The sequence below is a fragment of the Myodes glareolus genome, chromosome 6 (genome assembly GCF_982192425.1).
Source record: "Myodes glareolus chromosome 6, mMyoGla1.1, whole genome shotgun sequence".
Lineage (NCBI taxonomy): Eukaryota > Metazoa > Chordata > Mammalia > Rodentia > Cricetidae > Myodes > Myodes glareolus.
The window spans coordinates 51,155,205-51,180,895 of record NC_142031.1 but is presented as its reverse complement, the minus strand read 5'-3'; the positions used below and the strand labels follow the sequence as shown (position 1 = coordinate 51,180,895).

Below are 25,691 nucleotides of genomic sequence, written 5' to 3'. Positions count from 1 at the left end.
GGCATAACTTAGACAAAATATATTTAAGGTCCATGTTAAGGCAAAGTCGTGTTGACCAATGATTTACTGATTTCCCAAGCTGCTTCTGAGTATGTCAGGGACAGTGCCTCTAAGTCAAAGGGGAAAGGGTGTAATTAAACATTGACACATTTTGGTACCGTCTTCAGAAATTAAGAAACTGAAGTAATAATGATTGGCTACTAACCCTCGAGAAAAGGAGATGGGTTCCAAGTTTGTTGAAGAAGAGCAACAAGCTAGTTTTTGTTGATTTATGACAGACCAGTATATAGTTGTATATACTGTTGTATTTTTGTTTTGATCTGGTCTCACGTGGCCCAGAGTGGCTTTGATGACTTTGAACTTCTGATTATCTTTCCTCTACCTCTCCAGTGCTAGGATTACAAGCATGTACTACCATGTCAGTGTGTAATGTATGTGGTGTTGGTACTTGAATGAGGACATTGTGCATGCTAGGCAAGGACTTTGTAAACTATTCGACTTCTCCAGTCTCAAGAAACAATTTTAACAGCTCATTGGCATGTTTGTTTTTTGTATATCTTCAGAAAGAATTTTGATACCCAGACTCAATTTTCATGATAAACTTCTGTTGGTGATCACAAGTTCACATCACATGTACAAGGTTCTCCAGTTCTCTGTACTGAAGAGGGGAAAGGTGGTCACTGTGTGTCCACCTCATGCCCCATAAAAGGGGACTGTGATTGGTGACTCAACATGAGTCATGTGGGGAGGGAGGCATAGATTATTAGAAAGGTGTGGAACAGGCAAGTTTCAGCATTAGAGATGGGTGGGTGACTATTGTTCAGGGCCTGGGAGGTCATGTAGAAAGGAATTTGTAATAAAAATACTTGAGATTTTGACTTTGAAAATTGTTATCTGCACTCCTTCCAGGGAAGCAGGTAGGCTGACTACAGAACTTCACCTCTCCTTCTGGTCCCTCAGATTCAGTTCACCAGTCTCACCATCCCGCCCCTCTCCAGCTCTGTAGCCAAGCACCAGACGCAATCTCCCTTTACTCTCTGACACCATTCATCCCATCACCCCAGCATCCAACACTAGCAGGCATTCCCTGGGAACACACCTGTTGTGGGAATTCATCCAACCAGTAGACTTCTGATAGGGGAGTTCAGCCAATCATATTCTGTTTTCGGGGCGTGCCGCCCTCAGGCAAAAGCCTGCCTATAAACCTTGCAAACGCGCTCCGCTTGCTCTTTTCGCCTGGCTCCTGAGTCCGGATGGATCGGTTGGATTCTGGTGTAAGCTGTTGTAAGTCTTACTTCTGTTTATTAAAGCTATATATTTTGTATCAAGATAGTCTGGGGACTTTTCTTTACCAATCACCCTGCAGCTTCAGACTTCTGGGTACCAGCCCATTAGAGCATGGTCTGAGGTACTCTGTGTGGACTGCTTAGCACAGACAGGAAGCATACTCGCTCTCTTGTGTGTGGTTTGAGTTCTGAGCAGCCTCCAGTGCCCACAGAGGACAGCAGCTCTCTACCCTTACTGTGAGTTTTCCCCCAAATAAATACTTGTTATCCTTTATCCAAGGCTATCATGGACCTCATTAATTATGACTACATTTTGACCCCCAACCTCATTAATTACAACTACACACACCAGTTGAGCAGGTCAGAGAAGCAGGCATGTTGACTGTAGGTCTCCTCTCTTTCCATTTCCTCAGGTCCATTCCTCCAGTCTCATTCCTAGCTCTGCAGCAGACCTTCTGGGGGTAACCTGTCTTCACTCTCCGACTTAATTCCAAGGAGACTAACTAAGCAGATTCTGGCTGGACACTCTGCTTTCCTCCCTCCTGTGAGCCTTCTCAGAGCCCTGCCTTATCCCCTCTCCTAAGTGTCAGCTCCCAATACTCAGAGACACATTTCATATGAAGCCCCAGTGGCCACACCTGTAGGTCCACAGAAAATTTTCTACCAGGCAGCACATAACTATCACACTCTCCTGAAACTCAGAGAGGAAACATAAAGCAAGGAACAAAAGCCAACCTAACAAAACAAACAAACAAAAAACCCCAAACAGATACCAGTACCTAGACCTGTAATCATTTCGATCTCAGGTGCCTAGACACCAGGGTTTAAAAACAAGGTCAGTAACAGGCAAGACAAGGCATCTCTACTAGAGCCCAGGAACCGTACAACAGGCCCTGAAAATTCCAACCTAGCTGAAACACACTAAAGAAAGGACTTACACAGCCTGTAGAAAGATAGAGAGTCTTAAAGAGGAAATGAATCAATCCCTTAAAGAAAGCCAGGAAAACACAGATATAAAGTGGAAGAAAAAGAATGAAACTGTTCAAGATATGAAAAAGAAAATAAAATCAATCCAGGTAAACATAAAATTCCCCAAATTGGGGGAATTCTGGAAATAAAAAAAAAAATGAAGAATTTGAATAGGAATTCGAGTGGCAAGCTTCGCCAACAGAATAAACAAATGGTGCTGGTCGACCCGGATGTCTACATGTGGGAGAATGCAATAGATCTATACTTATCACCCTGCAGGAAACTCAACTCCAAAAGGATTAAAGACCTCAAAGGAAAGAGGTACACTGAACCTGATAGAAAGGAATTAGAGGATAACCTTGAACTTATTGGCACAAAACACTTTCTGCAGAGAACACCGATAGCCCAGGCACTAAGAACAACAATTAATAAATAGGAACTCATGAAACTGAAAAACTTATGTGAGACAAAGCACACTGCCATTTAGACAAAGCATAAGCATACAGAATGGGAAAGGATTTTTACCAGCTTCACATCCAATGTGGGACTAATGTCCAAAATATATAAAGAACATAAGAAAATGATATACAGCTGCAGGAAGGCTGCTCCAACACCCTGACCCCTTCGATCAGACCCTGCAAGCTACAAGTCCCACTCTGCTCCCAACGCTCCTATCCCCCACAACCTCAGTGGAACTCTGAAACAGCCTGAATCTGCACAAGAGGACCAAGATGCTGCAACTACACAGAGAGGACCAAGAGAGGAACTCTGAAGTACAGGCTGTGACTGCACAGAGTGAAGCAAGAGAGAGGGCCAAGAGAGACCACAGTGGCTCCCTGAGACACAGACAGCAACAGTAAGGGCAGACAAAGAACAGCTACCAAAGACACAGATAGCCACTGCAAGAATTGGATAAAGTGGCAAAGATACTGCCAGCACCAAGTGGAGGAAGAGATGGGTAGGCGTCAATGCAAGAATTCGCTTAATATCATAAAAAGCAATATGGAAACACCAGAACCCAGTGGTCATACAACAGGAAGACTTGAATATCCTAGTCCAGAAGAAGCAGAAGAAAATGATTTTAAATGTAACTTTATGAGGATGATGGAGATCTTAAAAGAGGAAATGAAAAACTCCCTTAAAGAAATGGAGAAAAAGACAAAAAAATTGGAAGAAATCAATAAATCTCCCAAAGAAAACCAAGAAAAAACAATCAAACAGGTGAAGCAGTTCAAACAGTTCAAGACTTGAAGACTGAAATAGAGGCAATAAAGAAAACACAAACTGAGGGAATTCTGGATATGGAAAATCTGGGTAAATGAACAGAAACTATAGAGGCAAGCATAACCAACAGAATATAAGAGATGGAAGAAATAAACTCAGGTGTTCAAGATACTATAGAATAAATAGATTCATCAGTCAAAGAAAACATTAAATCCAACAAATTCTTAACAAAAAACAGCTAGGAAATCTGGGACATCATGAAAAGAACAAACCTAAGGATAATAGGGATAAAAGAAAGAGAACTCCAGCTCAAAGGTAGAAAAAATATATTCAACAAAATCATAGAAGAAAACTTTTCCAACCTAAAGAAGGATATTCCTATGAAGGCACAAGAAACTCACAGAACACCAAATATTCTGGCCAAAAAAAGTCCCCTCACCATATAATAATCAAAACACAAAACATAGAATAAAGAAAGAATACTAAGAGCTGCAAAGGAAAAAGATCAAGTAACATATAAAGGCAGACCTATCAGAATTACCTGACTTCTCAATGGAAACCATGAAAGCCAGAAAGTCCTGGACAGATGTGCTATAAACACTAAGAGACCACAGATGGAAGTCTATTATATTATACCTAGCAAATTATTATACCTAGCAAAGCTTTCAATCACCATTGATGGAGAAAACAAGATAGTCCATGACAAAACCAGATTTAAACTATATCTATCCATAAATCAGCCCTACAGAAAATAGTAGAAAAAAATTCCAACCCAAGGAAGCTAACTGCACCCACAAAAAACACAGGTAGCAGATAACCTCACACCAGCAAACCCCAGAGAAGGGAAACACCCAAACACTACCACTGAAAAAAATCACAGGAATTAACAATCACTGGCCATTATTATCTCTTAAATCAATGAACTCAATTCACCTATAAAAACACACAGACTAAGAGAATGGATACAAAAGCAGCATCCATCCTTCTGCTGTATACAAGAAACACACCTCAACCTCAAAGACAGTTACTACCTCAGAATAAAGGGTTAGGAAATGATTTTTCAAGCAAATGAACCCAAAAAGCAAGTGGCTGTAGCAATCCTAATATCCAAACTAAAATCAATCAAAAGATGTGAAGGACACTTTATACTCATAAGAGGAATAATCTATCAAGATAGATTCCAAGCAATCCACAAGAATAACCTCGGAGAAGACTCCAAGCAACAGAGGAGAGGGCGCCTGAACTGGCCTTGTCCTGAAGTCAGATTGATGACTATCTTAAATGTCACCATAGCAACTGATGGGAATACGTGCAGTGAAGCACTTGGTTGATCTCCCAAAGTCCAGCTGAAGAGTGGAAGGAGTGAAAATATGACCAAGAGGTCAAGACCATGATGGGGACACCCACTGAAACAGTCTACCTGAGCTAATGGGAGCTCACTAATACCAGCTGGACTGGGAAGGAACCAGTATAGAACCAAACTAGGTTCTCTGAATATGGGTTAGAGTTGTATGGCTGGGGGCAGACTGTGGGGTCACTGGCAGTGGCACCAGGATTTATCCCTACTGCTTGTTCTGGCTTTTGGGGAACCTATTGTTTTTGGATGGATACCTTGCTCAGCCTAGATAGAGTAGGGAGGGCCTTGGATCTTCCACAAAGCAATGTACCTTACCCTCTCTGAGGAGTGGATGGGGTGAAGGTGGAGGGAATTAGAGGAGGGGAGGGAGTGGGAATTTGGAATGGTGTGTAAAATGAAAAAAGATCGTCTGTTTTCTTTAAAAAAATAAAAAAGAAAATGCTCTACAAAAATCCCACATAATCCAAGTAAAAATATACCTAAACAAAGAATTCTTAATAGAGGAAACTCAAATTGCTGAGAAAAACATGAAAATGGTTCAATATCCTTAGGCATCAGGGAGATGCAAATAAAAATTGCTTTGAGATTCCATCTTACACTGTCAGAATGTTAATGACACAAATGACAGCTCATCCTAGCAAGGATGTAGAGCAAGGGGAACACTCAATCATTGCTGATGAAAGTGCACTGTATGGCAGTTCTTCAGAAAGACAGGAATCTATTTCAAGATACATCTATAACCACGCAGGGGCATCTGCCCGAAGGATGCTTCATCCTACCCAAATAATGCTTGTTCAGTCCTGTTCATTGCTGCTCTATTTACAATAGCAAGAAATTGGTAATTACCTAAATGTCAATCAGCAGAAGAATGGATGAAGAAAATGTGGTACATTTATGCAATGGAGTATTAGTCAGCTGTTAAAAATTACATCATGAAACGTGCAGGCAAACGGATGGAACTAGGAAAAAAGTCATCTTGAGTGAGGTAATCCAGACCCAGAAAGATAATTATATCTACTCACTTATAAGTGGGTGTTAGTTATTAAATAAATGATAAATAAGCTAAAATCTGTAGACCTACGGAGGTTAGGTATAGGAAAGGGAATTGGGCAACATTTGTTTCTTCCTGGGAGGGGGAAATGAAGAGTTTTGTAGAAGGAATGGGTGTGAGGAGGATGGGAACAGACGAATCAGATGGAAAGATTGGGTAGGGGGAGGAAATGCAGGCAGAGACATCTATGATTGAGGGGCATCAATCATAGATTTGAGGGGTGGTTTGGAAACCTAGTGGAATGGAAACTTCCTAAGATACATGATCAGGAGGATGGAATCCCACTGGCTATCTCTTGTCTTCAAGCAAAGTTTCCAATATGGTGGCTAGGTTACATCCAATTGAGTTGTTTGCTAAAGAGGTCCCATGGAAATCCCCAAACACCCAGGCTGTTGCCGAAACATTAGGTTCATCTCCACATAGTGAGAGCAAGACCCTATTGCTGAAGACAACCCTATTGAACATGGAGAGGTCAAACTGGTGTCTATTTAGAACCCTCACCCTAACGCTCTTGTGTCTTCTCTGTGGAAAGGCTCTCTGGAAGGCTATCAAAAGAGAAAAGTAAACACCAACCCAGACACAAACCCTTTGATCTACAATCTGTCCTGCAAAATATGCCTGGACAATGGCAGCACAAAGCTTGTGAGAGGAACCAACCAATATTTGATTTGACTTAAGGTCCGCTCCAAGAGATGAAACCCCTACCTGGCACTGCTTGGGTGACCAAGAACCAGAGGCTAAATAGCCCAGAGTCTTAGGGTAAAGCCAAATAGTACTGGTCTTACAGAAAAAAAGTAGTTGCTAAGGACTCCCAATGATATTCTGCTATACTCAGGTCAATTCCTTACTGAGCCATCGCCAGAGAGCTTTCCTCCTGCAATAGATGGGAACAAACACAGAGACCCACAGTCAGACACAGTGCAGAGAGAGAGAGAGAGAGACACCTTGGAACACTAAATGGGATGTCTCCACCACATCACTCCCATCAGGGAACCCCACAGAAGAGGAGAGGGAAAGAAGTATGCATGCAAGAACCAGAAGGGATGGAGGGTCCCAGGAGAACAAGGCCCTCTAAATCAACTGAGCAAAGCGCAAATGAGCTCACGGAGACCGACACAGCAATACTGGGCCTGCCTGCGTGGGTGTGTACTGGGTTCTCTCGTTCTCTCTCTCTCTCTCTCTCTCTCTCTCTCTCTCTCTCTCTCTGTGTGTGTGTGTGTGTGTGTGTGTGTGTTTTATAGCTTTCAGTTTAGTATTTTATTGAATTTAGAGTGTGTGAAAATGTGGGTCTTGTGGGTCTCTGGATTCTAGTACCTTCTCTTGGTGTTCTTTTATTTTTGTTGATTTGCCTTGTCTAACTTTGAAGTGGTGGTTTTTGTTTCATCTTATTACACTTTGTTATGTTTTGTTGCTATCTCTTAGAGGCCGGTTCTTTTTCCAATGAGAGAAAGCAAGGGAGTGGATCCAGATGGGAGGGGCGGTGGAGAGGAACTTGGAGGAACAGGCAGAGGGGAAACTGCAACCAGGATATATCACATGAGAAAATAATCTATTTTCAATGAAAGGGGGGTAAAAGGAAAACTGCTATCTGGAGATTATATATATAATATATAATATATATAATATATAATATACATAATATATATATATATATACCCTCAGAATATAGAACTGTAGTGAGGTAAGTGACTTGTTTGCATGTGTGTACGTATTCATGTGTGTGCAGTTGCCTGTGTAGACAGAGGTTTATGTCACATATCCGGTTCCATTCCTCTCCATCTTCCATGTTGAGCAGGGTCTCTTGTTGAACCAATGCCCCACCATTTCGGGTAGTCTGGCAACCTACTCAGTTTGCCAGTCTCCTCTAGATATTCCCTTGTCTCTGCCCCCTTGAGCTTGGGGTTATAGACAAGCTGCCATACTTACTTGGCGTTTACAAGGACTCAAGGGATTCATTTCCAGTCTTCATCCTGAGTGGCAAGTAACTTACAAGCTGAGCCTTCTCCCCACCAGGCAAAAGTGATTTTTAAGATCTTTTCAAGTCTTCCATACTGATTTTCCTTATTACCTAGACATTGTAACCATTGCAACCCTTTTTCTGTGTCACTAAGATTTGCTGCAGAGGAGGGGCTAGTAGTTACAAAGAACTGCCAGAAATGACCCCAGAGGGGAAAGGCTTCACCCTTTACGTGTCTGTTGGTTTCCCTCCAGCATTCCAGAAGGACTAGTTAGCAACCAGCCACGAAGCTCCAAGGAGGCTTGATGACTTGTGTGCCTCAAGAGACAGCAAGTGGCAAACAACTCTATTATTAATACTTCATTGACATCTCACCCAACTAGCTGGCTCAATTTGCAAAGGTAGGCATTGGAGTAGTGCTTTTAATTAGTAACATGAGGGCAGTCAGCCCTCCACATAGATTTGTTACAGCCAGCTGCTCCTTACTGGTGCACCATAAAATACAGCTCCCAGAGAGGCCCTATTGCATGCAGACAAAACTAACATAATGTTTACAGAGCCTCACTGTGGTTTCTTTCTTTCCTGGTTGGCTTTCCTATTTCAACAGTTCACTAGGAGGTCTGCGGTACTCAGAAACACCGGTTGCTGCTGTGGACACACAGCCTGTCACTGGATCCATACAGTTAGGGTCAGCTAGGACCCCAGATAGACAGTGCTGAGTGCCTCTCACTGCTCTGGAGCCCTTCGGCTGTGGGGGGCCGCACAGAGACACCTGTCAGCAGGCGCTGAAAGAGCCTCCATCCCCAGTGGCTTCGATGTCTCATTCTGCATTTCTCTGTAGTTCTTTTATTAGGCTTGGATTCATGACAGCCGTGTAAACTTGTTGATGGCGGCAGTGAGCAGAAACATTTCTCCGTGTGTTTTTCAGGAGAGTGGCACCTTATTTCCTTCATAGCGCTAGTGACCAGGACTTATGCACAGGCACCAGGACCACGGTCCGCTCCGTGTTCCACATTCTAACAAGCAAGAAGCCCTAGACCTCCAGCTGAAAAGGGAGCATGCTGGGAAATGCTACTCGGTTTGGTTTTCTGGACATCTCCCCAGCCCAAACACACAGAGAAAAGCAGAATGGCCCTGGGTCATGGATGAGATTAGCTTTTCTTTTCACTTTTACAAACATGCTGCCTTCTCAGCAGGAAGGTGGAATTAGTGTGAATAAGGACGCTGGCCGCTTTGCATGGGGTAGGAACACAGAGAACTCAGCACACCTGAACAGCCATACAGTGATCCAAGGAGTTCACTGCACTTCGAAAGCTTGTCTGGGGGAGGGAAGGTGCTCGGATCCTGATTAGGGAGATCTTTGGCAAGAGCTGCTTTCCTGGAGAAAATAAAACCATCCAGAAGGTGGGCTTGTCCTTGCTGTGGTCAGGGAAGCACATTGGGGTCTCTCAGATTGAGGAACGTACTTTTCCGTAACTGATATGATGTGGATTTTTTCAAGAGTTTTGGACATCTATCTTGTGGCACCCCCGGTACCCATGTGATGGTCTGAGAGGCCTACAGGACACCAGCATCACCCGCCTCCTCAAGAGGAGTTGTTTTGATTTCTAATATCTTGTTCCACATCATTAACTGATACCTTCCTTCTTAATTTTAAAGTATGATTTAGACTCTGCATGGGCTCGTGTTTGGAACAATTGTTGTTTAAAGTAGCTTAACTATCAAGGCATAGACATTCCCCAAAGGGTTGATGGTGTTAATTCCTCCCAAGAAAACTCCCCAAAGCATCACAATTCCACAGGTTACATTAAAACACAGATGGAAAGGAGGCGTTAAAGGCGCCTGTGAATGTGTGCCCACAAGACACACGTCCAGGATAAGCACTCACCGTGCATGCAGACACACAGAAGTCAACAGGCCTCCCTAGAGCATCACACCTACTGCTAGCTGGTGCTTCTGGAATGGCCCTAATTGAAGCTGACAGTTGTCAGGGATTAAGTTATTGCACAATGTGCTTAGAAGACAAACACAAAGTTTAACTGTTAGGGAACGACCACAGAAAGCTGTACAGCAAATCATATTCTGTGCGCAGATGGGGTGGGAGTTCTTCTGGTAACAGACACGCCCATCAGATTTTCTTTTCAGAGTTTGCCATTTCCCCTAGGAATGATTTCTGAGTCTTTAGACTGTATTGAACAGAAAATATCCCTCGCAAAGAGGAGCACAGATCAACACCGTAGGGACACAGACAAGCTGGCCCTGAGTGGGGTTCTGCTGATCATGGCATGTGTCTGTCTTTGTGTTGGAGGTACAGTTGGCAACCTTGATTAGCAGGCAAAGGTTAGGCTCCTTCAAGTCAACTCTGGTGAAAGACTGTTAAGACCACGAGGGGCCAGGCTGTCGGGGCTCACCACATGCTTTCCAGAGGTTGAAAGGCCTGCTTTGATTCTGAGATGCCGTAGCACCCTGAGGTCAGTCATGGCTGCCACTTACATTTCCTGCTCTCCAGGACAGCTCTCCTTGGAAAAGCATGCTGAGTTACACTGGGACATTCTTGAGGCTCAAGTCTGGGCCGAAGCACAAGGAAGGTAGATGCTAAAGAGTGTCTTCATGGTGGCACTCATGGTTTTTATCACTGGGATCCAGAGGACGTGTATGATTGGCAGATTGGGGCAATTTTCATCTGCGCTCTGTTCCAGAGGTCAAGTCTTGGGCGTGAGATCACAGGGTTGGGATTCACGCTCTGCCCTGTCCAGTCCTCATCGGCTACCATCCTTTCTGGATGGGTCAGACTACCTCCTCAAGGGCCAAGCTTTGGAGCGTTGGCTGTGCTCTAAGAAGGGCTACATATATCTGCATCCACCTTCAGGAGAGGACTCTTGGCCCCAATCCTACTATTCCTTTTCTTCTCTTAGAGTTCCACATTGCCCCTTCTTTCTGATATAGTTTAAGGAAAAGACTGCTTCCCGAGGAAGGTATACATTTATATTCCCAGAAACTACTCAGGAGGAACTACCATTCTCTAGTCAGGGGAGCATGGGTTATCAAAGCAGAGAAAGCCATACAAACAGCAGCAAGCTCTCATGAACATGGTTGTTGTGGAATCTATGCTAGAAGGGCTGGCACTTCAACTCTTTGTGTGTGGGGGGCTCTTATCCCTCCTCTATGTCCCAAGGAGACACTTGCTTAAAACAAAACTTGTGACATGGTATCTGTTTCATCAGGACTGTATGTTTAGGTCTTGAGGACAGAGGCATGGTTCTGAACTAGATCATGCTTGCGATCCCTCAGCAGTGGCCAGCATGTATGAACAGGATATGTCTAACAATGGCTGCTCAGCAACTTTACCTTCCAGTTCTACTACTGTCTGGAAGGATGCTCCCTTCTCTCTACCCTTCATGGTGATCTCTTTGCCTACCGAAGCACACCAAAGGCTTCTGTATGTGGTTGCGTTTTAGGAAGCTTGCTTTCCTTTTTCTAGATACTCTCTTAGAGACTGCTTTAAAAAGAAAAACAAAACCACCCGTGTTTCTGGTGGGTTCTGAGCATTATGGGGTTGAGGATAGGAAGCAGATATGGTTCTCTGAATCCTGGGGGGTCAAGAATAGTCATCAGTTCCTTAGGGCTTCATGAATAAAGCTGAAGGCCCCTGCTAATATGCCCCAGCAGAGGAAAAGGCTCAAGAATAAGATGACAGCAAGGGTGGGAGAAAAGAGCCTACTTGCGAGGCAGGACACACCCAGGTCTGAGAAACAATTCTGAAAAGCAACCATTGTCTATTCTTTGTGGGAAGAGGCACACTGGCTTCTTGCATGTGACCGAGGTCTGTGTTTCTGTTTGACATTGGCTGTTTTTCTAAGAGGGGTAAGACCTCTGTGATCAGTTGTGCACCCTCCTTCCCCTTAGTACCGGAGGCCAGCAATAAGCTCGCACATATCTGAGGTTGCTTGGTTCATGATAAGGCACGAATGGAGTTCGGCATGTAAGCAATGATGTTTGTAATACAGAGAACGTCATTTATGTAGATACACACAAAACCTTTCTTAGTCCCTACTACACATACCACATAATGTACCAAATGAGGAACTTACAGGTAAGATGATGGATTAGAAGCTCCCTCTGATGGTTAGTATTGATCATCAACCTGACAGAATTTAGCATCATCTGGTAAAAGCCTCTGAACAAGCATGTGGGAGACTATAGTCATATGAGAAGACCCATCTTGACTATGTGTGAGGCTGTTACTTAGGTGGGGGAGCCTGGGGTAAATAGAAGACAGGAAGCCAGCCAAGCAGCAAACATTCATGGCTCTCTTTCATGACTGTGGCTATGGTGTGAACGCTTCAAGATGACACATTTTCTTCTCCCACAATGATGTATCCCAGAACTGTAAATCAGAATGAACCATTCCCCCCTTCAACTGTATTTGTCAGGGTGCTTTACCATAGCAACAGAAGCAGCAAACTAAGACATCCTCAGTGGGACCCATTGAAAGATACAGGATAGTAAGTAGTGAAGTCTATTCTAGCAGGCGCTGAAAAATGAGGCTGGACCATGAAGTTTGGGCCAAGGCTAGGGATAATTTCCCGAGGGACCCTGCAACCGCAGGGCAGAACTCTGGGCTGGAAAAAGGACAGGCTGTAGAAATGTGACCAGGAGCTGGATGCACAAAAGAGAGACCCAAGACCAGCACTGGAAATCTGGTGGGAACAGCCCAAAAGGGAAATACCCTGCTATTTCCTGGGCAAGTGGTCATCTGGGAACTAAGAAGTACTCTGCTGAACTTGGGTAGGTGTTCCACAATCAAGATAGGAGAAGAGACTCGATATGAAACTTCATGGTGTCTGCAGAAACAGAGTCTGACAGAGGTGGCTAGAGTCCTGGAGAGAGGATCCTGCTCAGCTGAAAAGTTAAACAATAGCGTGGGGGGTGTGGTCATATTAATACCTTGGCCATTGTAACTCAAGTCAGGGAAGTAAGACCGTCTCTAACATGTGGAATGACATACCAGGGGAAACTACATAACGTCAGTACATACTGAGGGTTGGGAGTACCCAATCAAGGACTGACATCTGCTGGCAGCTGAGCAGAAATAACCCCAAAGATTTATTAGGGTGCATACAGTGTTTCCCTCAAGGGGCTTCCTGTACATAGTGTCCATTACCCATATTAACTATACACTTATTGGATACACATGAAGCAAGCAAGCACGCAAAGTTTTGATGTGAGTAAGTGGCTGGCTGGACTAGGTGGGGTGCCCTAGGAAATACTGAACTGGGCTCTTGCTCTGAAGCCAAATGAGGTCAAGAAGAGAGGGGGAGTCACTGTGAGGGTTTTGTTGCTGACATTGGGCACACACGTGGAGGAAATCAAGAGTTACATGCCACAGGAGCTGATGCCAGACTCTTCTTTCAGTTACAATTGGCAGGAGAGGCAGAAAGTCCTGGTAACACACTAGAGACAGGCGGGAGATACGGAGAAGTCAAGGATGCTGCCTAAGTACTGGACTTGAGATATTAGGTGAGGATAATTCATCTGTGGTTTTTGGAGATAGGGGTGAGACAGAGCAAGAAAGCTCTCTTCTGCTGTCTGTATCTGTAGTGCAGGGCAGCCGGAGGGTGGCAAGGCCAAGGAGCTGGAGTAAGGGAGAATACGGCACAGAGCGGGGTGGATGGTCAGTTCATGGATCTAGAGGCTACTTCACAGCAATTTGCAATCCATATCAAGTCACGAGGGGCAGAGGCTCCGCACACAGTACCTGTTGTTGCACGCCCCGGTGATGGATCGGTACTTCTTTGCCAGGCAGGTATCAGGACATCTCGGTGGCAGCATGAAAGGCAAGCATCCTGACAGGTTGGCAATGGTGCCCAGAAGGTCTGCTGGTAGGGCATCTGCATAACAAGATAGACCAGAATGTGTGTGACAACGTCAGTACCAGATAACACCAGTACCAGTTAAAGTCCCTTTCCAATCAGCCATAGCTTCGGCATCTGCACTGGGGCTTCCTGTGGAGCCTCCGTCACCGTTCTGAGAAAACCTGCCATTTCCTTCCCAGTCATATACACCTTTATTTAATCCCCTTGACCATCTTCATTGATAGGATTGGGGGTTTTGTCTATTCTTTTGCTTCGTGAAGATTGAGAAAAACAGCCTAAGAACCACGAGGCTCCAGAAGGACAGGCCAGTAGGCCACCTCTTAGAGATGTCACCCATCTCACAGGACACATCGCTGGGGCCAACTCATATCTGTGCAACAAGTCATTCCCTTCTCACAATTATGTAATGCTTCAGGGGAGCCCCAACTGGATATCCATCTTCCTGTAGGAACCTGCCTTGGTTTAGCTGGCTACTAGCATTCATTCCTTCCTCTACAAAAGCCTTTATTCTTTTCTCCTATTGATTCTTTTCTCTTATAAACTTCTCTAGATTGGAGCCTGTGAATGAAATCTCTTTTGTTTATGTTTACTGTTTTTCTTGCCAATTCCGTCACCTCCCTTATGATATCGTAAACGTTCTGGAGTGGCAGAGTCTATAGCCAAAACACTTTACAACATTCCTTAGGGTAGAACTCTCCAGTTTCACAGTGCGGCCTGCCTTCCCAGCGTGCTCTAGGCCTGGGCTGAGAGCCTTGGAAAATGAAAGGAGGAGCTAGCAGGCTCCCGTCTTTGGGGCAGGTCACCCCACATCACTTCTACCACTGTCTGAGCTGACGTCATTACTGGATAGGGGACCAAAGTTCCTGGGAAGGTCTCTCAACTCTGTGGTCTGAAGCAAACCTCTCTTAGGAATGACTTTTTGGTTGCTATAAAAAAATCAATTAAACTTGCTGGGCGGTGGTGGCTTATGCCTTTAATCCCAGCATTCGGGAGGCAGAGGCAGGTGGATCTCTGTGAGTCTGAGGCCAGCCTGGTCTACAGAGCAAGTTCCAGGACAGGTTCTAAAACTATACAGAAATCCTGTCTCTAAAAACAAACAAACAAACAAACAAAATCAATTTACTTAACTGTTCAGTGTAGGATCTGAGTCTGAGAATTATGGTTAATCCTGTTTTAAAATACATTCACCTAATCAGTCAAAGCAGCACTAACGGTCAGGCAGCTCACAGCACTGCATTGGAAATAGATCTCACAGAGCTCATTAAAGGAATGCTCATTTTCAAGCGTGTCACCACAGAAATTATGATGCTGTCTAGGTGGTGCCCATGCTGGCTTCAGTATCTCAGCTCCGCCGAAGTTTTGATCTGAGGCGGTTTATATTTTCTTCCAGTGTGCTCCACTGCAGCCACCACATGAGCCCAGAGACAGAAGACTCACCTCACGTTTTGGGGACAGCCCATGTGGCTGTCACATTCCGTGAGTAACTGACTAAGTCAGAGGCCCTGGCTACAAACTGGGAAGCCATGGCAAGACACACCCTGGATGAACGTTTCCTCACAGAACTCCTATGAGGGAAGGTGTTTACCAAGTTTCACTAGGTGGGAAGATTATAAGAACGTCCCCAATTTATTTCAGACCCTAAAAGGCACGTTTCTCTAAATAGGACACAAATACCAGAGAAACTGTATTTCTCAGAATAACACAAATGAGAGATTATGCATAGGTTTAAGCAGAGGCAGAGACATGTGTCCACTTACCTGTGAAGAACTGTGGTTGTCCCTGTTTCAGGGTTTGTATTGATGTTTCCATGATCTCTGCTGCTCGGGAAATAGCTCCACTGGTGGGCTCTGGCAGCTTGGAGAGAGAGAGAAGCTGGGCGGGTGAAAAGACTTCTCTTTTCTTGAGGTTTCTAGAGCAAACGGAGGCATAAGTTAGGTGGAGCTGGGGAGGCAGTTCAGCTGGCAAGAGTACTTGATGAACAAGCATAATAAGTACTCAAATTTGATCTCCAGAACCTATGGAAAAATCTGAGCATAGTGGTCTGTGAAGTGGTTGAAGAATATCTATTTATGTGAAGTACAACTACTATGTATCTAAAGAACTTGATTAGTCTAACTATAAGTATGACAAACATGAATGGCTATTGACCTATAATTCTTAATACCTATATAGCTTAAATACTAAAATTTAGTATTAAAATATTAAATAATCTTTAAACAACTGAGCAGCAAGTGAGGACAATGACCTCAAAATATATACAAGATATAAGTATCTTGATCAGAGGTAGAAATGTATAGTGCAATATGATAAATATATCCTAAAATTGCATCAATATACAAAAATGTCTTAATCAAAGGTATGCATATATACAACATGACAAAATAATTTTGCATAGGTATACAAATATTGTAAACAGAAATAGGAGCATATTAAACATAACAAATATAATTTGAATTTGTATCAATATACAAGACTCTATACTAATGTATATTTTTTATAAACAATAGCTCATAAGTTTCCACTCTGTTACTCACTATTATTATTAGTGTAAGCTCACACTAATCTACCTATTATCCTATTCAATTTTCTCTCCTTTTTTAAAAAAGAGATCCCTGAACCTACAAAATTTCCACCCCAACCCCCAATTCTATACCAGTTATAATCAACCCCTAATTGATGTCCCTAACCCTGAGGACAAACTTTATTGGGAGAGGCCTGATTTGCCTGGGACTTCATTAGTAAATTTAGTTAATTTAAGAGCAACATGTTCATATATGGAGAATTGAGGTGGCCAGAATATCAAGGAACCCAAAGCTTGCAGGCAGTCACAAGCCACTAGAAAAGAAGTGTAGAACATGGCATTTAAATATCTTAGGGTTCTGTTGACGTGAGGCACAATTACTCTGGGCAGCACCAATCTATTCCTGAGAAAATATTGGGCACCGAAGACACTCTACTTGGAGCTTGTTTTCTTCTTGGCAAAACTGGCCTTTGAGCAAAGAACAGACCATTTTTCTACCACTGATAAAACACACAGTATTTGAACTGGACAAGCAGGATACAAGAAAAAAGACTGCCAAACCTTGCTAAGACAGGGGAAGACAGTTTTGAAAATTTTTCTGCCTCTGAAAATGTTCTGGCAGTTACTCTAGGACTTCACCAAATTTGGTTCCTCCAACGTTGCAAATGAGACTTTGGGTATTGCCCAGGTAGTCAGTTGTCTCTTTCATTTATTGCACATTTTGGAAGTTGTTTGTTTGCACTTCCTATTTACTCAAGTAATATTATTTCCCTTCTCAGGTCTTTGATGGGGTTGAAGACTCGATAGTCAGTTACTTTCCTCTCATGACCTAGCCAAGCCATTTCTAATACAAGACTTAGACTCCTTAGGATAGGACAATTATTGAAACATTTTGCTTATGTTTCTTGCTTAAATTATTTGTGCTGGTTGTAATTCTAATTTTTATACTTGATATGTTTCTTATTGCATTTAGTTTTGTATTTCATATTTAGATAAAAGCGGGAGGTACTGGGGGGAAATTTCTTCAGCCAATGCCCTTTGAAATGCTGGACCACTTTGGGTGTGCTCTTGAATACTATAAAAACAGATGTAGAAATGTGTTTTCTCTCTCTCTCTCTCTTCGCTGCTGGATTTGGTTTCTACTCCCCTCTTGTGCAGAGGACTGTGATCTGTGAGTCTACTCCTAAATAAAGAACCCTTCATTATACTCCCTTCTGCTCTAGTGTGGGACGACTTTATCATAGAACAAGACCAGTGACTTCAGATGACAGTGTCTTTTGTAATCAATTCCACATCTCTCTCTATATCCAAAAACAGCACATGCAGACCCTAAAATATGCAATACAAGTAAGACTTTAAAACCTCAGGGCATAAATACTATGATTATGACAGTTTTGTAGATGAGGAATTTAACACTTAAACTCATGTAAGGTGAGTAACTGGCAAGGTAGATATGCGTGGCAGTAGCAGTGTTGAGATACATACACACATACACACATGTACACACACACCTCAATACATGGGTAATGAGTGACTCTGTTTACCAATGTCCATGGTATAAAATATGACATATTAAATACTTATATTTTTTACACGCTCACATATTTGTAAAAGATCTAATGAAGTCCTGAGTCTTGAGGAGACAGGTTATTTAATTTGCAATCTAGGGCATGAATTGACCAAAGCTCCAAGGATATGGACAGAGGTCAGGAGACCTCAGTTCAGAGGTGGAGGCCATTGTCACTCACCATTATCAGGGCTTTACCTTCCTGAGATGCTAATGGTAGGCAGAAGCAAGGCCCTTAAAGACAGAGACATTTCCCTAAAGCTTATTTGAGCAAAGGACATCATTAGGAGGGAAAATGGGATGTTTTAATGTTTGTATCTCGAGCACCTCTTCTGCTGTTTGCCTTTGTAAACATGCAAATATTTTGGGTGCATGGTGATCTGTCTTTTTATTTAGTGGTTGATGAACTTTCCCTTACTGCTCTAGCTGCTTTGAGGGAAAAAAAAAGCCTGCTAGTCTAACAGTTGACTACCAACTACCGCTATGCCAGACTATGCCAGAACTAACCATCGAATACACCATGGACATCTTACCAAAGACCCCAGGGGTCAGCGCCAGGTTTTTTGCTGTCATGATCCTTGATGAACCATTTCTACCTCCTCAGAGGAGCTCTCTGGGGTTCTAGCAGAACTGGTGAGACTGGAGCTGGGGCAAGACCACAATGTGTCCAAAACAGACGCCTCGATGGCTGAGATTGGTGCTAGGAGGCTGGATGGAGGGGGAGGGGTTGAGCATCTGGCTACCTGACGCCGAGGAAGCATCTGATAAGGTTGAGAGCATCTAGGGCAGAAGAACGAAGCAGAAGCAAAGATGATGAGGGAGGGAGTGGAGGGCTGAGACAAAGGAAGGACAGAGATTTAAGAAACCAGAGAAGAGAACGTGCAGACCATGGTTGATGGAGTATTCTCAGAGAGCTGTCCGTTCCTTAGAGTCAAGGCTCTTAGACCCTGGTCCAAGAGTTATAATTACTAGTCCCTGCCAAGGGCTAAATTTCTAAACCCCCAGGCCTGATAGGTACTGTTACACTTGTCAGACTAAGGGCCCTTACACCTGAGACCTACAGGGACTGGCACTGGAGGGTGCCACTTGCTAATGCCTCTTTATGCCTACTGCTGTTGCTAACTGCTGCCACACAGGGAAAGGAAAGCCGCGGGAGAGGAGCTCTGGAAGAGCTTCTCCTTGCTTGTCCAGGATTCCCATGTGGGCAGAGCAAAAGAACCCCCGGCTGGCTGGTTGGTGATGCCAGAACCCTGCCCTGTTCTGAGGTAGACAGCCACTGGAACAGTCTTCCATGGTACCTTGGCCCCTAGGCTGGGCTTTCTAGTCCTCACAGCTTTCTGACAATAGTGGCCATTACCAAGGACCAGTGCCTATATATTCCCCTAGCTTGTCCCCTTAGCTATCACATGGTCCTTCAAAAAAACTGGTCCCCCCTGGCATATGACCTCTCTCACATACTCAGCCTGCTCCATGCTCAGGTCTTAGGGACTAGACGAAGTGTTTGTATCAATTGCCCAGTCAGCTGTCCATCTGCGGCCCATTCTTCAGTCCCCTGGGTGTCTGAGAAGTGGAGAACACTGCCCAGCGGCATCGTCCTCATTAAGCCATCCTGTGCCCTTTGCTTCTCAATCTGTTGCCAGGCAGAACCTGGAACATTTCGGTGTCGGCAGACTAAGATGAAGTCACAGGTCTGAGTGTTGATAATCTAGCTGAGTACATCTTGGAGCCTGTGGGCAACTGTGAACCAGAAACTCACTCTGAGCCCTGAAAGGGAATCCATTTGTTGCCCCAGGAGTGGGCCTCTGAGTAAGGATGTGATCCTGGCACTTTGTGCTGTCTAGAGCTTTCTATTTCCCCAGACCCACTGTCTCTCGGAAGAGAAAAAGAGGGAAAGTAATCTTATCCACGTTCTGGGTGGGAGAGAAGATGGGAGATAGGGAGGGTAAGGGGGAGATGGAGAAGGGACTGGAGAAAGAAAGAGAGGGAGAGAGAGGACCACTTGATGAATATACGGGTATAGATTTTGTTCTACAGATGCGCAAGTCTGAGCCAGGAAAGTTCATCTGCTTGGTCTGATGAAGATTCTTGGTTCAAGAGAGTGGAGGAGTTGGTGGCTTTTCTCCTACATTCAGAAAGGGTTGCTGAGCATGCCTGGTCCTCCATACAGGGATCTTCGGAGCTACTTCCTACAGCATATCTGACCTAGGTGGCTCAGCCAAGACTAACAGCAGGCCCTACCCACCCTTCCCAGTTTTTAGACCTGGCTTTACTTCCTGCTGCAGAAGCATAGGCTGCCAATCACAGCGGAAGCTGCCATCTGGCCAGTACAGCCTCAGACTCCTTCCGCCCCAAACGGTGTAGTCATGCCCCCCCCCCCATGCCATCAGCTGCAGTTCCTGCACCAAGGGCGGCACCATGAAACCCTTTTGGGTTTATGAACTCTCAGCCACATCTTCTACCTCCAGTGGGGAACTCTCCAGCTCTAAGATTCCCAGGAGCATCCTGCACTACTGAAAACCTCCCTGTCTTTCCTCATGATTCCTATCAGTTCATCTGCTAGTGTTTCCTCTTTTTCTCCACCTTCAATCTTTTTCAATAGTCAAGCTACAAATTGTCCGTAGCCAATGCGGAATAATGAAACCGTCTCCTACCTGGAACAACAGAAATTTGAAGTAAAATCAGAATATGTCAGGTAATAATTTGGCCTTAAGAGATGTTGTAACTTTCCACCAACTTCCAGTAAAATGAAAAGCATGGGAAGACAAAACCTAGTATGTTTTTTGATGCTTTCTGAACATCTAAAGAGACACCATGATACCATTAGCACTGGGGTCTGCCACAAATTTAAAAGCATGACCAGGGCCTGGAGAGGTGGCTCAGAGTTCAGGGCACTGGATTCCCAGCACCCACACTATGGCTCGCAGCAGTCTGTAAATCCAGTTCCATTAGACCTGATGCCCGCATCTGGCCACCTCAGGCATACGGTGTGCACATGGAACTTAGATATGCATGTGAGTAAAACATGTACAGACATACAGTAAGATTATAAAATTTTGTTTAAAAAAATTAAAAATGAGTATATGATGTCAGGATAAAATGATGGGCAGCTTTGGTTCCATGCTTGAGGTAGTACAATGGTGACATCACAGTGGCTAGCCACCAAGCCCGAGGCATACAGCATATTTCCTCCTGAATGTGCCCTAATGTTATTCCTGACCAGGAGTCAGACTCTGTCAGCATGGCACCTTGTACTACAATTAGACCACAGGCTTTTGATCCGTGTTTCTCTGAGCGAAGCGTTGGAGACTGAGCATTGTTTCATCGTTGCTGCCCACAACGTTGGAACCATGAATCATCTCACCTGAGCTTCAGTGCCTCATTTGCAGGGTGGGGGGTAATGGGGAACACTGTCCCTTACCTTTCCATGGTGTTGTAGACTGCATTGTCCACCATGAGCTGGCTTGCTTCCACGACACTGATAACACGGGACTTCATCATCTTCCCTAGGATATAAAACATGGCACCACTAAAACACCCAGGGTGCAGCAACTCTCCCAGGTTTGGTGTCCTTCCTCAAGTGCAGACGGGCACAGCAATGGTGCCACAGTCTCTAGAGATGAATGGATTGTTGAACTGTTCTTGGGCATTGACATTTTTACATCAAAATGAAACAAATTGTGAAAAGGTAAACTAAGTAACTGAGCATTTCAGACACTGTATCAACGGGAGTGCCTTGTAGCCTCAGCATCTGACAGCATCTGCCTTTGACATCTGATGTAGGAGACAGTAGTACTATGGGAAGCTGTGGGAGAGTCTCAGACGCTTGTGATCCCGAGTTCCCAAGACCACACCAGCCCTCAGGTAGGGCACAGTGTTTGAGTACTCACTTTCCTTTGAAATCTAGCTTGCTATCCCCAGTTCTCATTTCCGTTCCTGAAGTCAGCTATGGCACGGGATTTCCTAGCTGGGGAAAGAACTCATCCTCTGGACAATGCCATACCTGTCTGCTTCCTACCACGATGATCTTGGACTGAGCCTCTAAAACCTGTAAGCAAGCCCCTAACTTAACACTTTCTTTTTAATAAGCATTGCCATGTTCACGGTGTCTCCTCACAGCAATAGAATGCTAAGGCAGCCTCCGATGGTTTGTCTGGGGTCAAGTGCAGTTGGAGAGGCTTGAAAATGTGTCTCTTTTCACTCCATCAATGCCTTGTGGGAAGTTCTGTCCCTCAAAACTGGATTCCCCTGCACTCCCATCACTGAGAGGGGACAGTCACGGCGGAGACATCTCACCTTTCTTTCCTTCCTGCTGTCCATCAGGTGCCTTTGAAAACACACACCTGCTGGACTGCGCCTCCCCTCCCAACACAAAGACCCCACTGCCCACAGAGTAATCCAGGCTCTTTTCTATGAACTACAAGACCCAACAATCTACAGCGACAAGGTTTAATATTTCATAGCTCTGGCTGTTGTAGCCCGATTTCCTCCTCACTTTAAAAAGTATCACCCTCTGGTGCTACAGAAGTGGCTTAGTGAATGAGAACATTTGATTCCTAGCATTAGGACCTCAGTTCAGATCCCAATATCCATGAAAAGTCTGGCGTGCCTTCATTCACCTTTTACTGAAACACTGCACAAGCCCGGTGAGGAGGGTTACTGAGGCTTGCTGGCTGCCAGTCCACCTGCAGGTTCAGAGAGAGAACCTGTCTTAGGGCAGTAATGTAAGAGTGATAAGACGCCTGATGCCCTCTGCTGGCCTCCATACACATACACATGGGCACCAACACTGTTATATACCTCTGTATATATCCCCCCCCCCAAAGTAGTTACTTAAAATATACAACTCATTTTCTCTTCCTTAACAAAGCCATGACCTTCTGAGTGGACGCAGTAGAAGAAAATGACCAATTCTTCACTGTGTATCCTGTGCACTGTGACCTTTAGAGGGGACTAGAATGCATGGCCTCTGCTAGGTTAGAGGTGGGGCTTAGTAGAGGCATGTCATGTGTATGCCCTAAGTGATTGAATAGAAGAATTAACTATGAAGAAAAAAAAGTGTGTGTGTGTGCATGTGTGTGTGTGTGTGTGTGTGTATTTGCTATTCTGGGGGTATAGTAGCTGTCAATGAGAGAATTTCTTGTTATTTACCCCTATTAAGATGATATTTAAATAAAACTGGTTATGTATTGCTTATACTTAATTTGCTATACTATAAAATATTTTACCAAAATTTAAAGAAAAATTTATTATTTCAAATTTTGCTGCAGGAACACCTCTCATCAATGATTATCTAAAAATCTCCCTGGAACTGGATGGATTTTGAATTAATTATCTTTTGGGTGAGCAGAGAGGTCTCATTCATCTACAACAGAGGAGGGAATCTTCCCCTCTGTCCATCTTAGGTTAACTTTCTGGGGCTGCATAAATTAGACAGACAAAGAAAGGATAAACAAGTGAAAAAAATGGCAGATGCAAGTCTTGGTCTGTGTACCAACCTCCCATGAGAGCTGCCAGAGCTGACTGACAAAGCCGAGCTGGAAAGCTGGCTAGATGGCATTCTCAGGGAAAGGAAGAAAAGAAAGAGGGAAGGAAGGAGAAAGGGAAGAAGGGAGGAAGAGATGGAGGGAGGGAAGAGGGAGCAGGTGGTTGGGGAACAAGCTGTGAGGAGGAAGATAAGTGGAGAAGGTCTTTAAGGCAGCTGGCTGCTGGGTTTGTGATGCCTATTCCTGAATGTCTGCGCCTGGCTGGAGACCTGGAGACACTTTGCAAATGGGTTTTCTGGCCAGCAGGAGGAGACAGAGTGCTTCTCTAGGACCCAAGTTATATGTAGCTTCTTAAGATCCACCCATCAGGTGCACAACTACCTCCTACTTGTGATTGAGGCTAGGCCAATGACACTGAGAATTTCAACTCGGCTTCCTCTGTTTTTCTAGAAGAGAAATCCAAATTCTAGAGAATAACTTGACTCATTGCCTGTCTGGGAAATATCATTTGTCACCTGGTTTTCCATGTGTACCTTCTGAAAGTGCCATCTGCTCTGGGAGGCACAGTGGCCTCTAGAATCCCACCCTTTGCATATTCATTACTGGGATGCAAGAAGTCATTATACAAGAAAGGTACTGTGTGTCAAGACAAAGAAATAGGCTCCGTAGTTCCAAACATGTTCACCAACACAAAGCAAAACGATACGAAACGAAACAGCACAGAGAACTAATGTCTTTCTTTCCAAAGCCACCGATGCCCCCAGCTTCCAGGTGCTGTCTCTGGCTAACTCAGATCCCTTGGATTTTGCTCAGAGCCATGTGTAGATCCTGTTTTGACGGTTTCTGTTTTCATAAATCTGGTGAACTGGAATAGAGCTCAGCAGTTCTCCTTTTAAACAAACTCCCCCACTAGGCTGGCTTCCCAATCTCAGGCTTCGCAGGCAGCTTTTCCTGCTCACGCTGTTCATTTGCATCTTATTTTCTTTTCACAGCTACAGAGCTCTGAGTTCACCGTAAAGATCATTTCACATGGATCTCAATTTGGCACCAACGCTGGAAGCCTGTCTCAGGCTGTGGAGAGGATGCACAGGTCTTCATGAAGCGTGTGCTACCAAGGGTTGTCAAGAGATGCTCCGAGGAGAGTTTTCTTAGATTGATAATGGCCGTGGGTATACCTTAGGGGAGGATAAAACCTGTTTTCATTTTCAAAATTTTATTACTGAATTTCCAGGTGTTGAGGGTTTTCTCCTCTGTTTTGAGCCATCTGGCTCTACACAGTGGTGTGTGTGTGTGTGTGCGCGCGTGTGTGCGCGTGTGCACGTGTGTATGCGTGTGTATGTGTGTGTATGAGTGTGTGTATGAGCATGGGTGTGTGTACGTGTATGTGTGTGTATGTGTGTGTATGTATGTGTGTGTTTGTGTGTCCTTGTCCTATAACTTTGTTTCCCAAAGTGCCATTGATGTCACCCAAATGTACAAACCCATCTCTGCCTTGTCATCTTCCAAATGCATTTAATTTTGGCTGTGGTAAAATAGACCAAATGAAAGCTATGTTTCAATTACATTTTACCAGTGAATATTTATTGTTTCAAAGGCACTGCTGTTTTCTTTCCAGCTAAGTAATGTCCATATGTTAAAGGATGTAAAATCAAACTACTGCGAAGCAAACACTCTTTGCTTTGCTTTTGTTTGTCTGCCACAGCGTTTTATGAAGTCCAGGCCGGGTTCACTTAAACTTGCTATATATTCGATGCTAGCCTTGAATTCTTGATCCTCCTGCCTCAGATGGAATTATAGGTGTGCTACTGCACCAAGAAGAACTTAAAGAGCACTACTAGTGATTTTAATGTTTTAAATCACTATGACTTCACCAAGGCAAGTGCTCCCCTGCTGACCTATACCAGACCAAAGGCATAGCCAAAGCTATCCTTAACCTCGTGACTCTCACGTCATTGTCTTTAGTGCTGGCCTATCGGCTTGTGGCACCACTGCTGGCATATCTTCTAAATGACAAATTCATAGACTAGATAGAAAATAAGCCTGCTTCAAAGCATCAGAAAGAATGGCAAAATATACTTCAAAGTGCACTACCGTGATAAAAGTTGCTTTGTACATTATTATATGTTATTTAAAATGTAGGCAAAAGAGTTAAATATATTACATATTCGTAGATTCATAAATCATGTTTTTCATCTCAGCATTCTGGAAGCAGAAGTAGAGGCAGGCAGATCTCTGTGTGTTCTACATAGTGAGTTTTGGGCTGATGGGGGCTACATACTGAGACCTTGTCCTCAAGAAACAAAACAATCTGTGTGTGGAGTTATAGATATCCCCCCACATGCTGATTTCTGAAAATAAATTTCCAAAATTTAAAGCCACGGCACGCAGATGTGGACAGCT

General features: G+C 44.1%; 1 protein-coding gene across 1 annotated transcript in view; it reads right to left on the bottom strand.

Annotated features, from left to right (window-relative positions):
* Tpo (thyroid peroxidase) overlaps positions 1–25,691 on the bottom strand; it is a 77,659-nt gene that overhangs the window by 38,976 nt on the left and 12,992 nt on the right. Inside the window, exons 4-6 of the mRNA XM_085691314.2 lie at positions 21,227–21,311; positions 15,478–15,629; positions 13,603–13,735 (exon numbers count right to left, since the gene is read on the bottom strand). Of these exons, the coding sequence (XP_085547440.2) occupies positions 13,603–13,735; positions 15,478–15,629; positions 21,227–21,311 (370 nt within the window). The remainder of the gene's footprint in view (positions 1–13,602; positions 13,736–15,477; positions 15,630–21,226; positions 21,312–25,691) is intronic.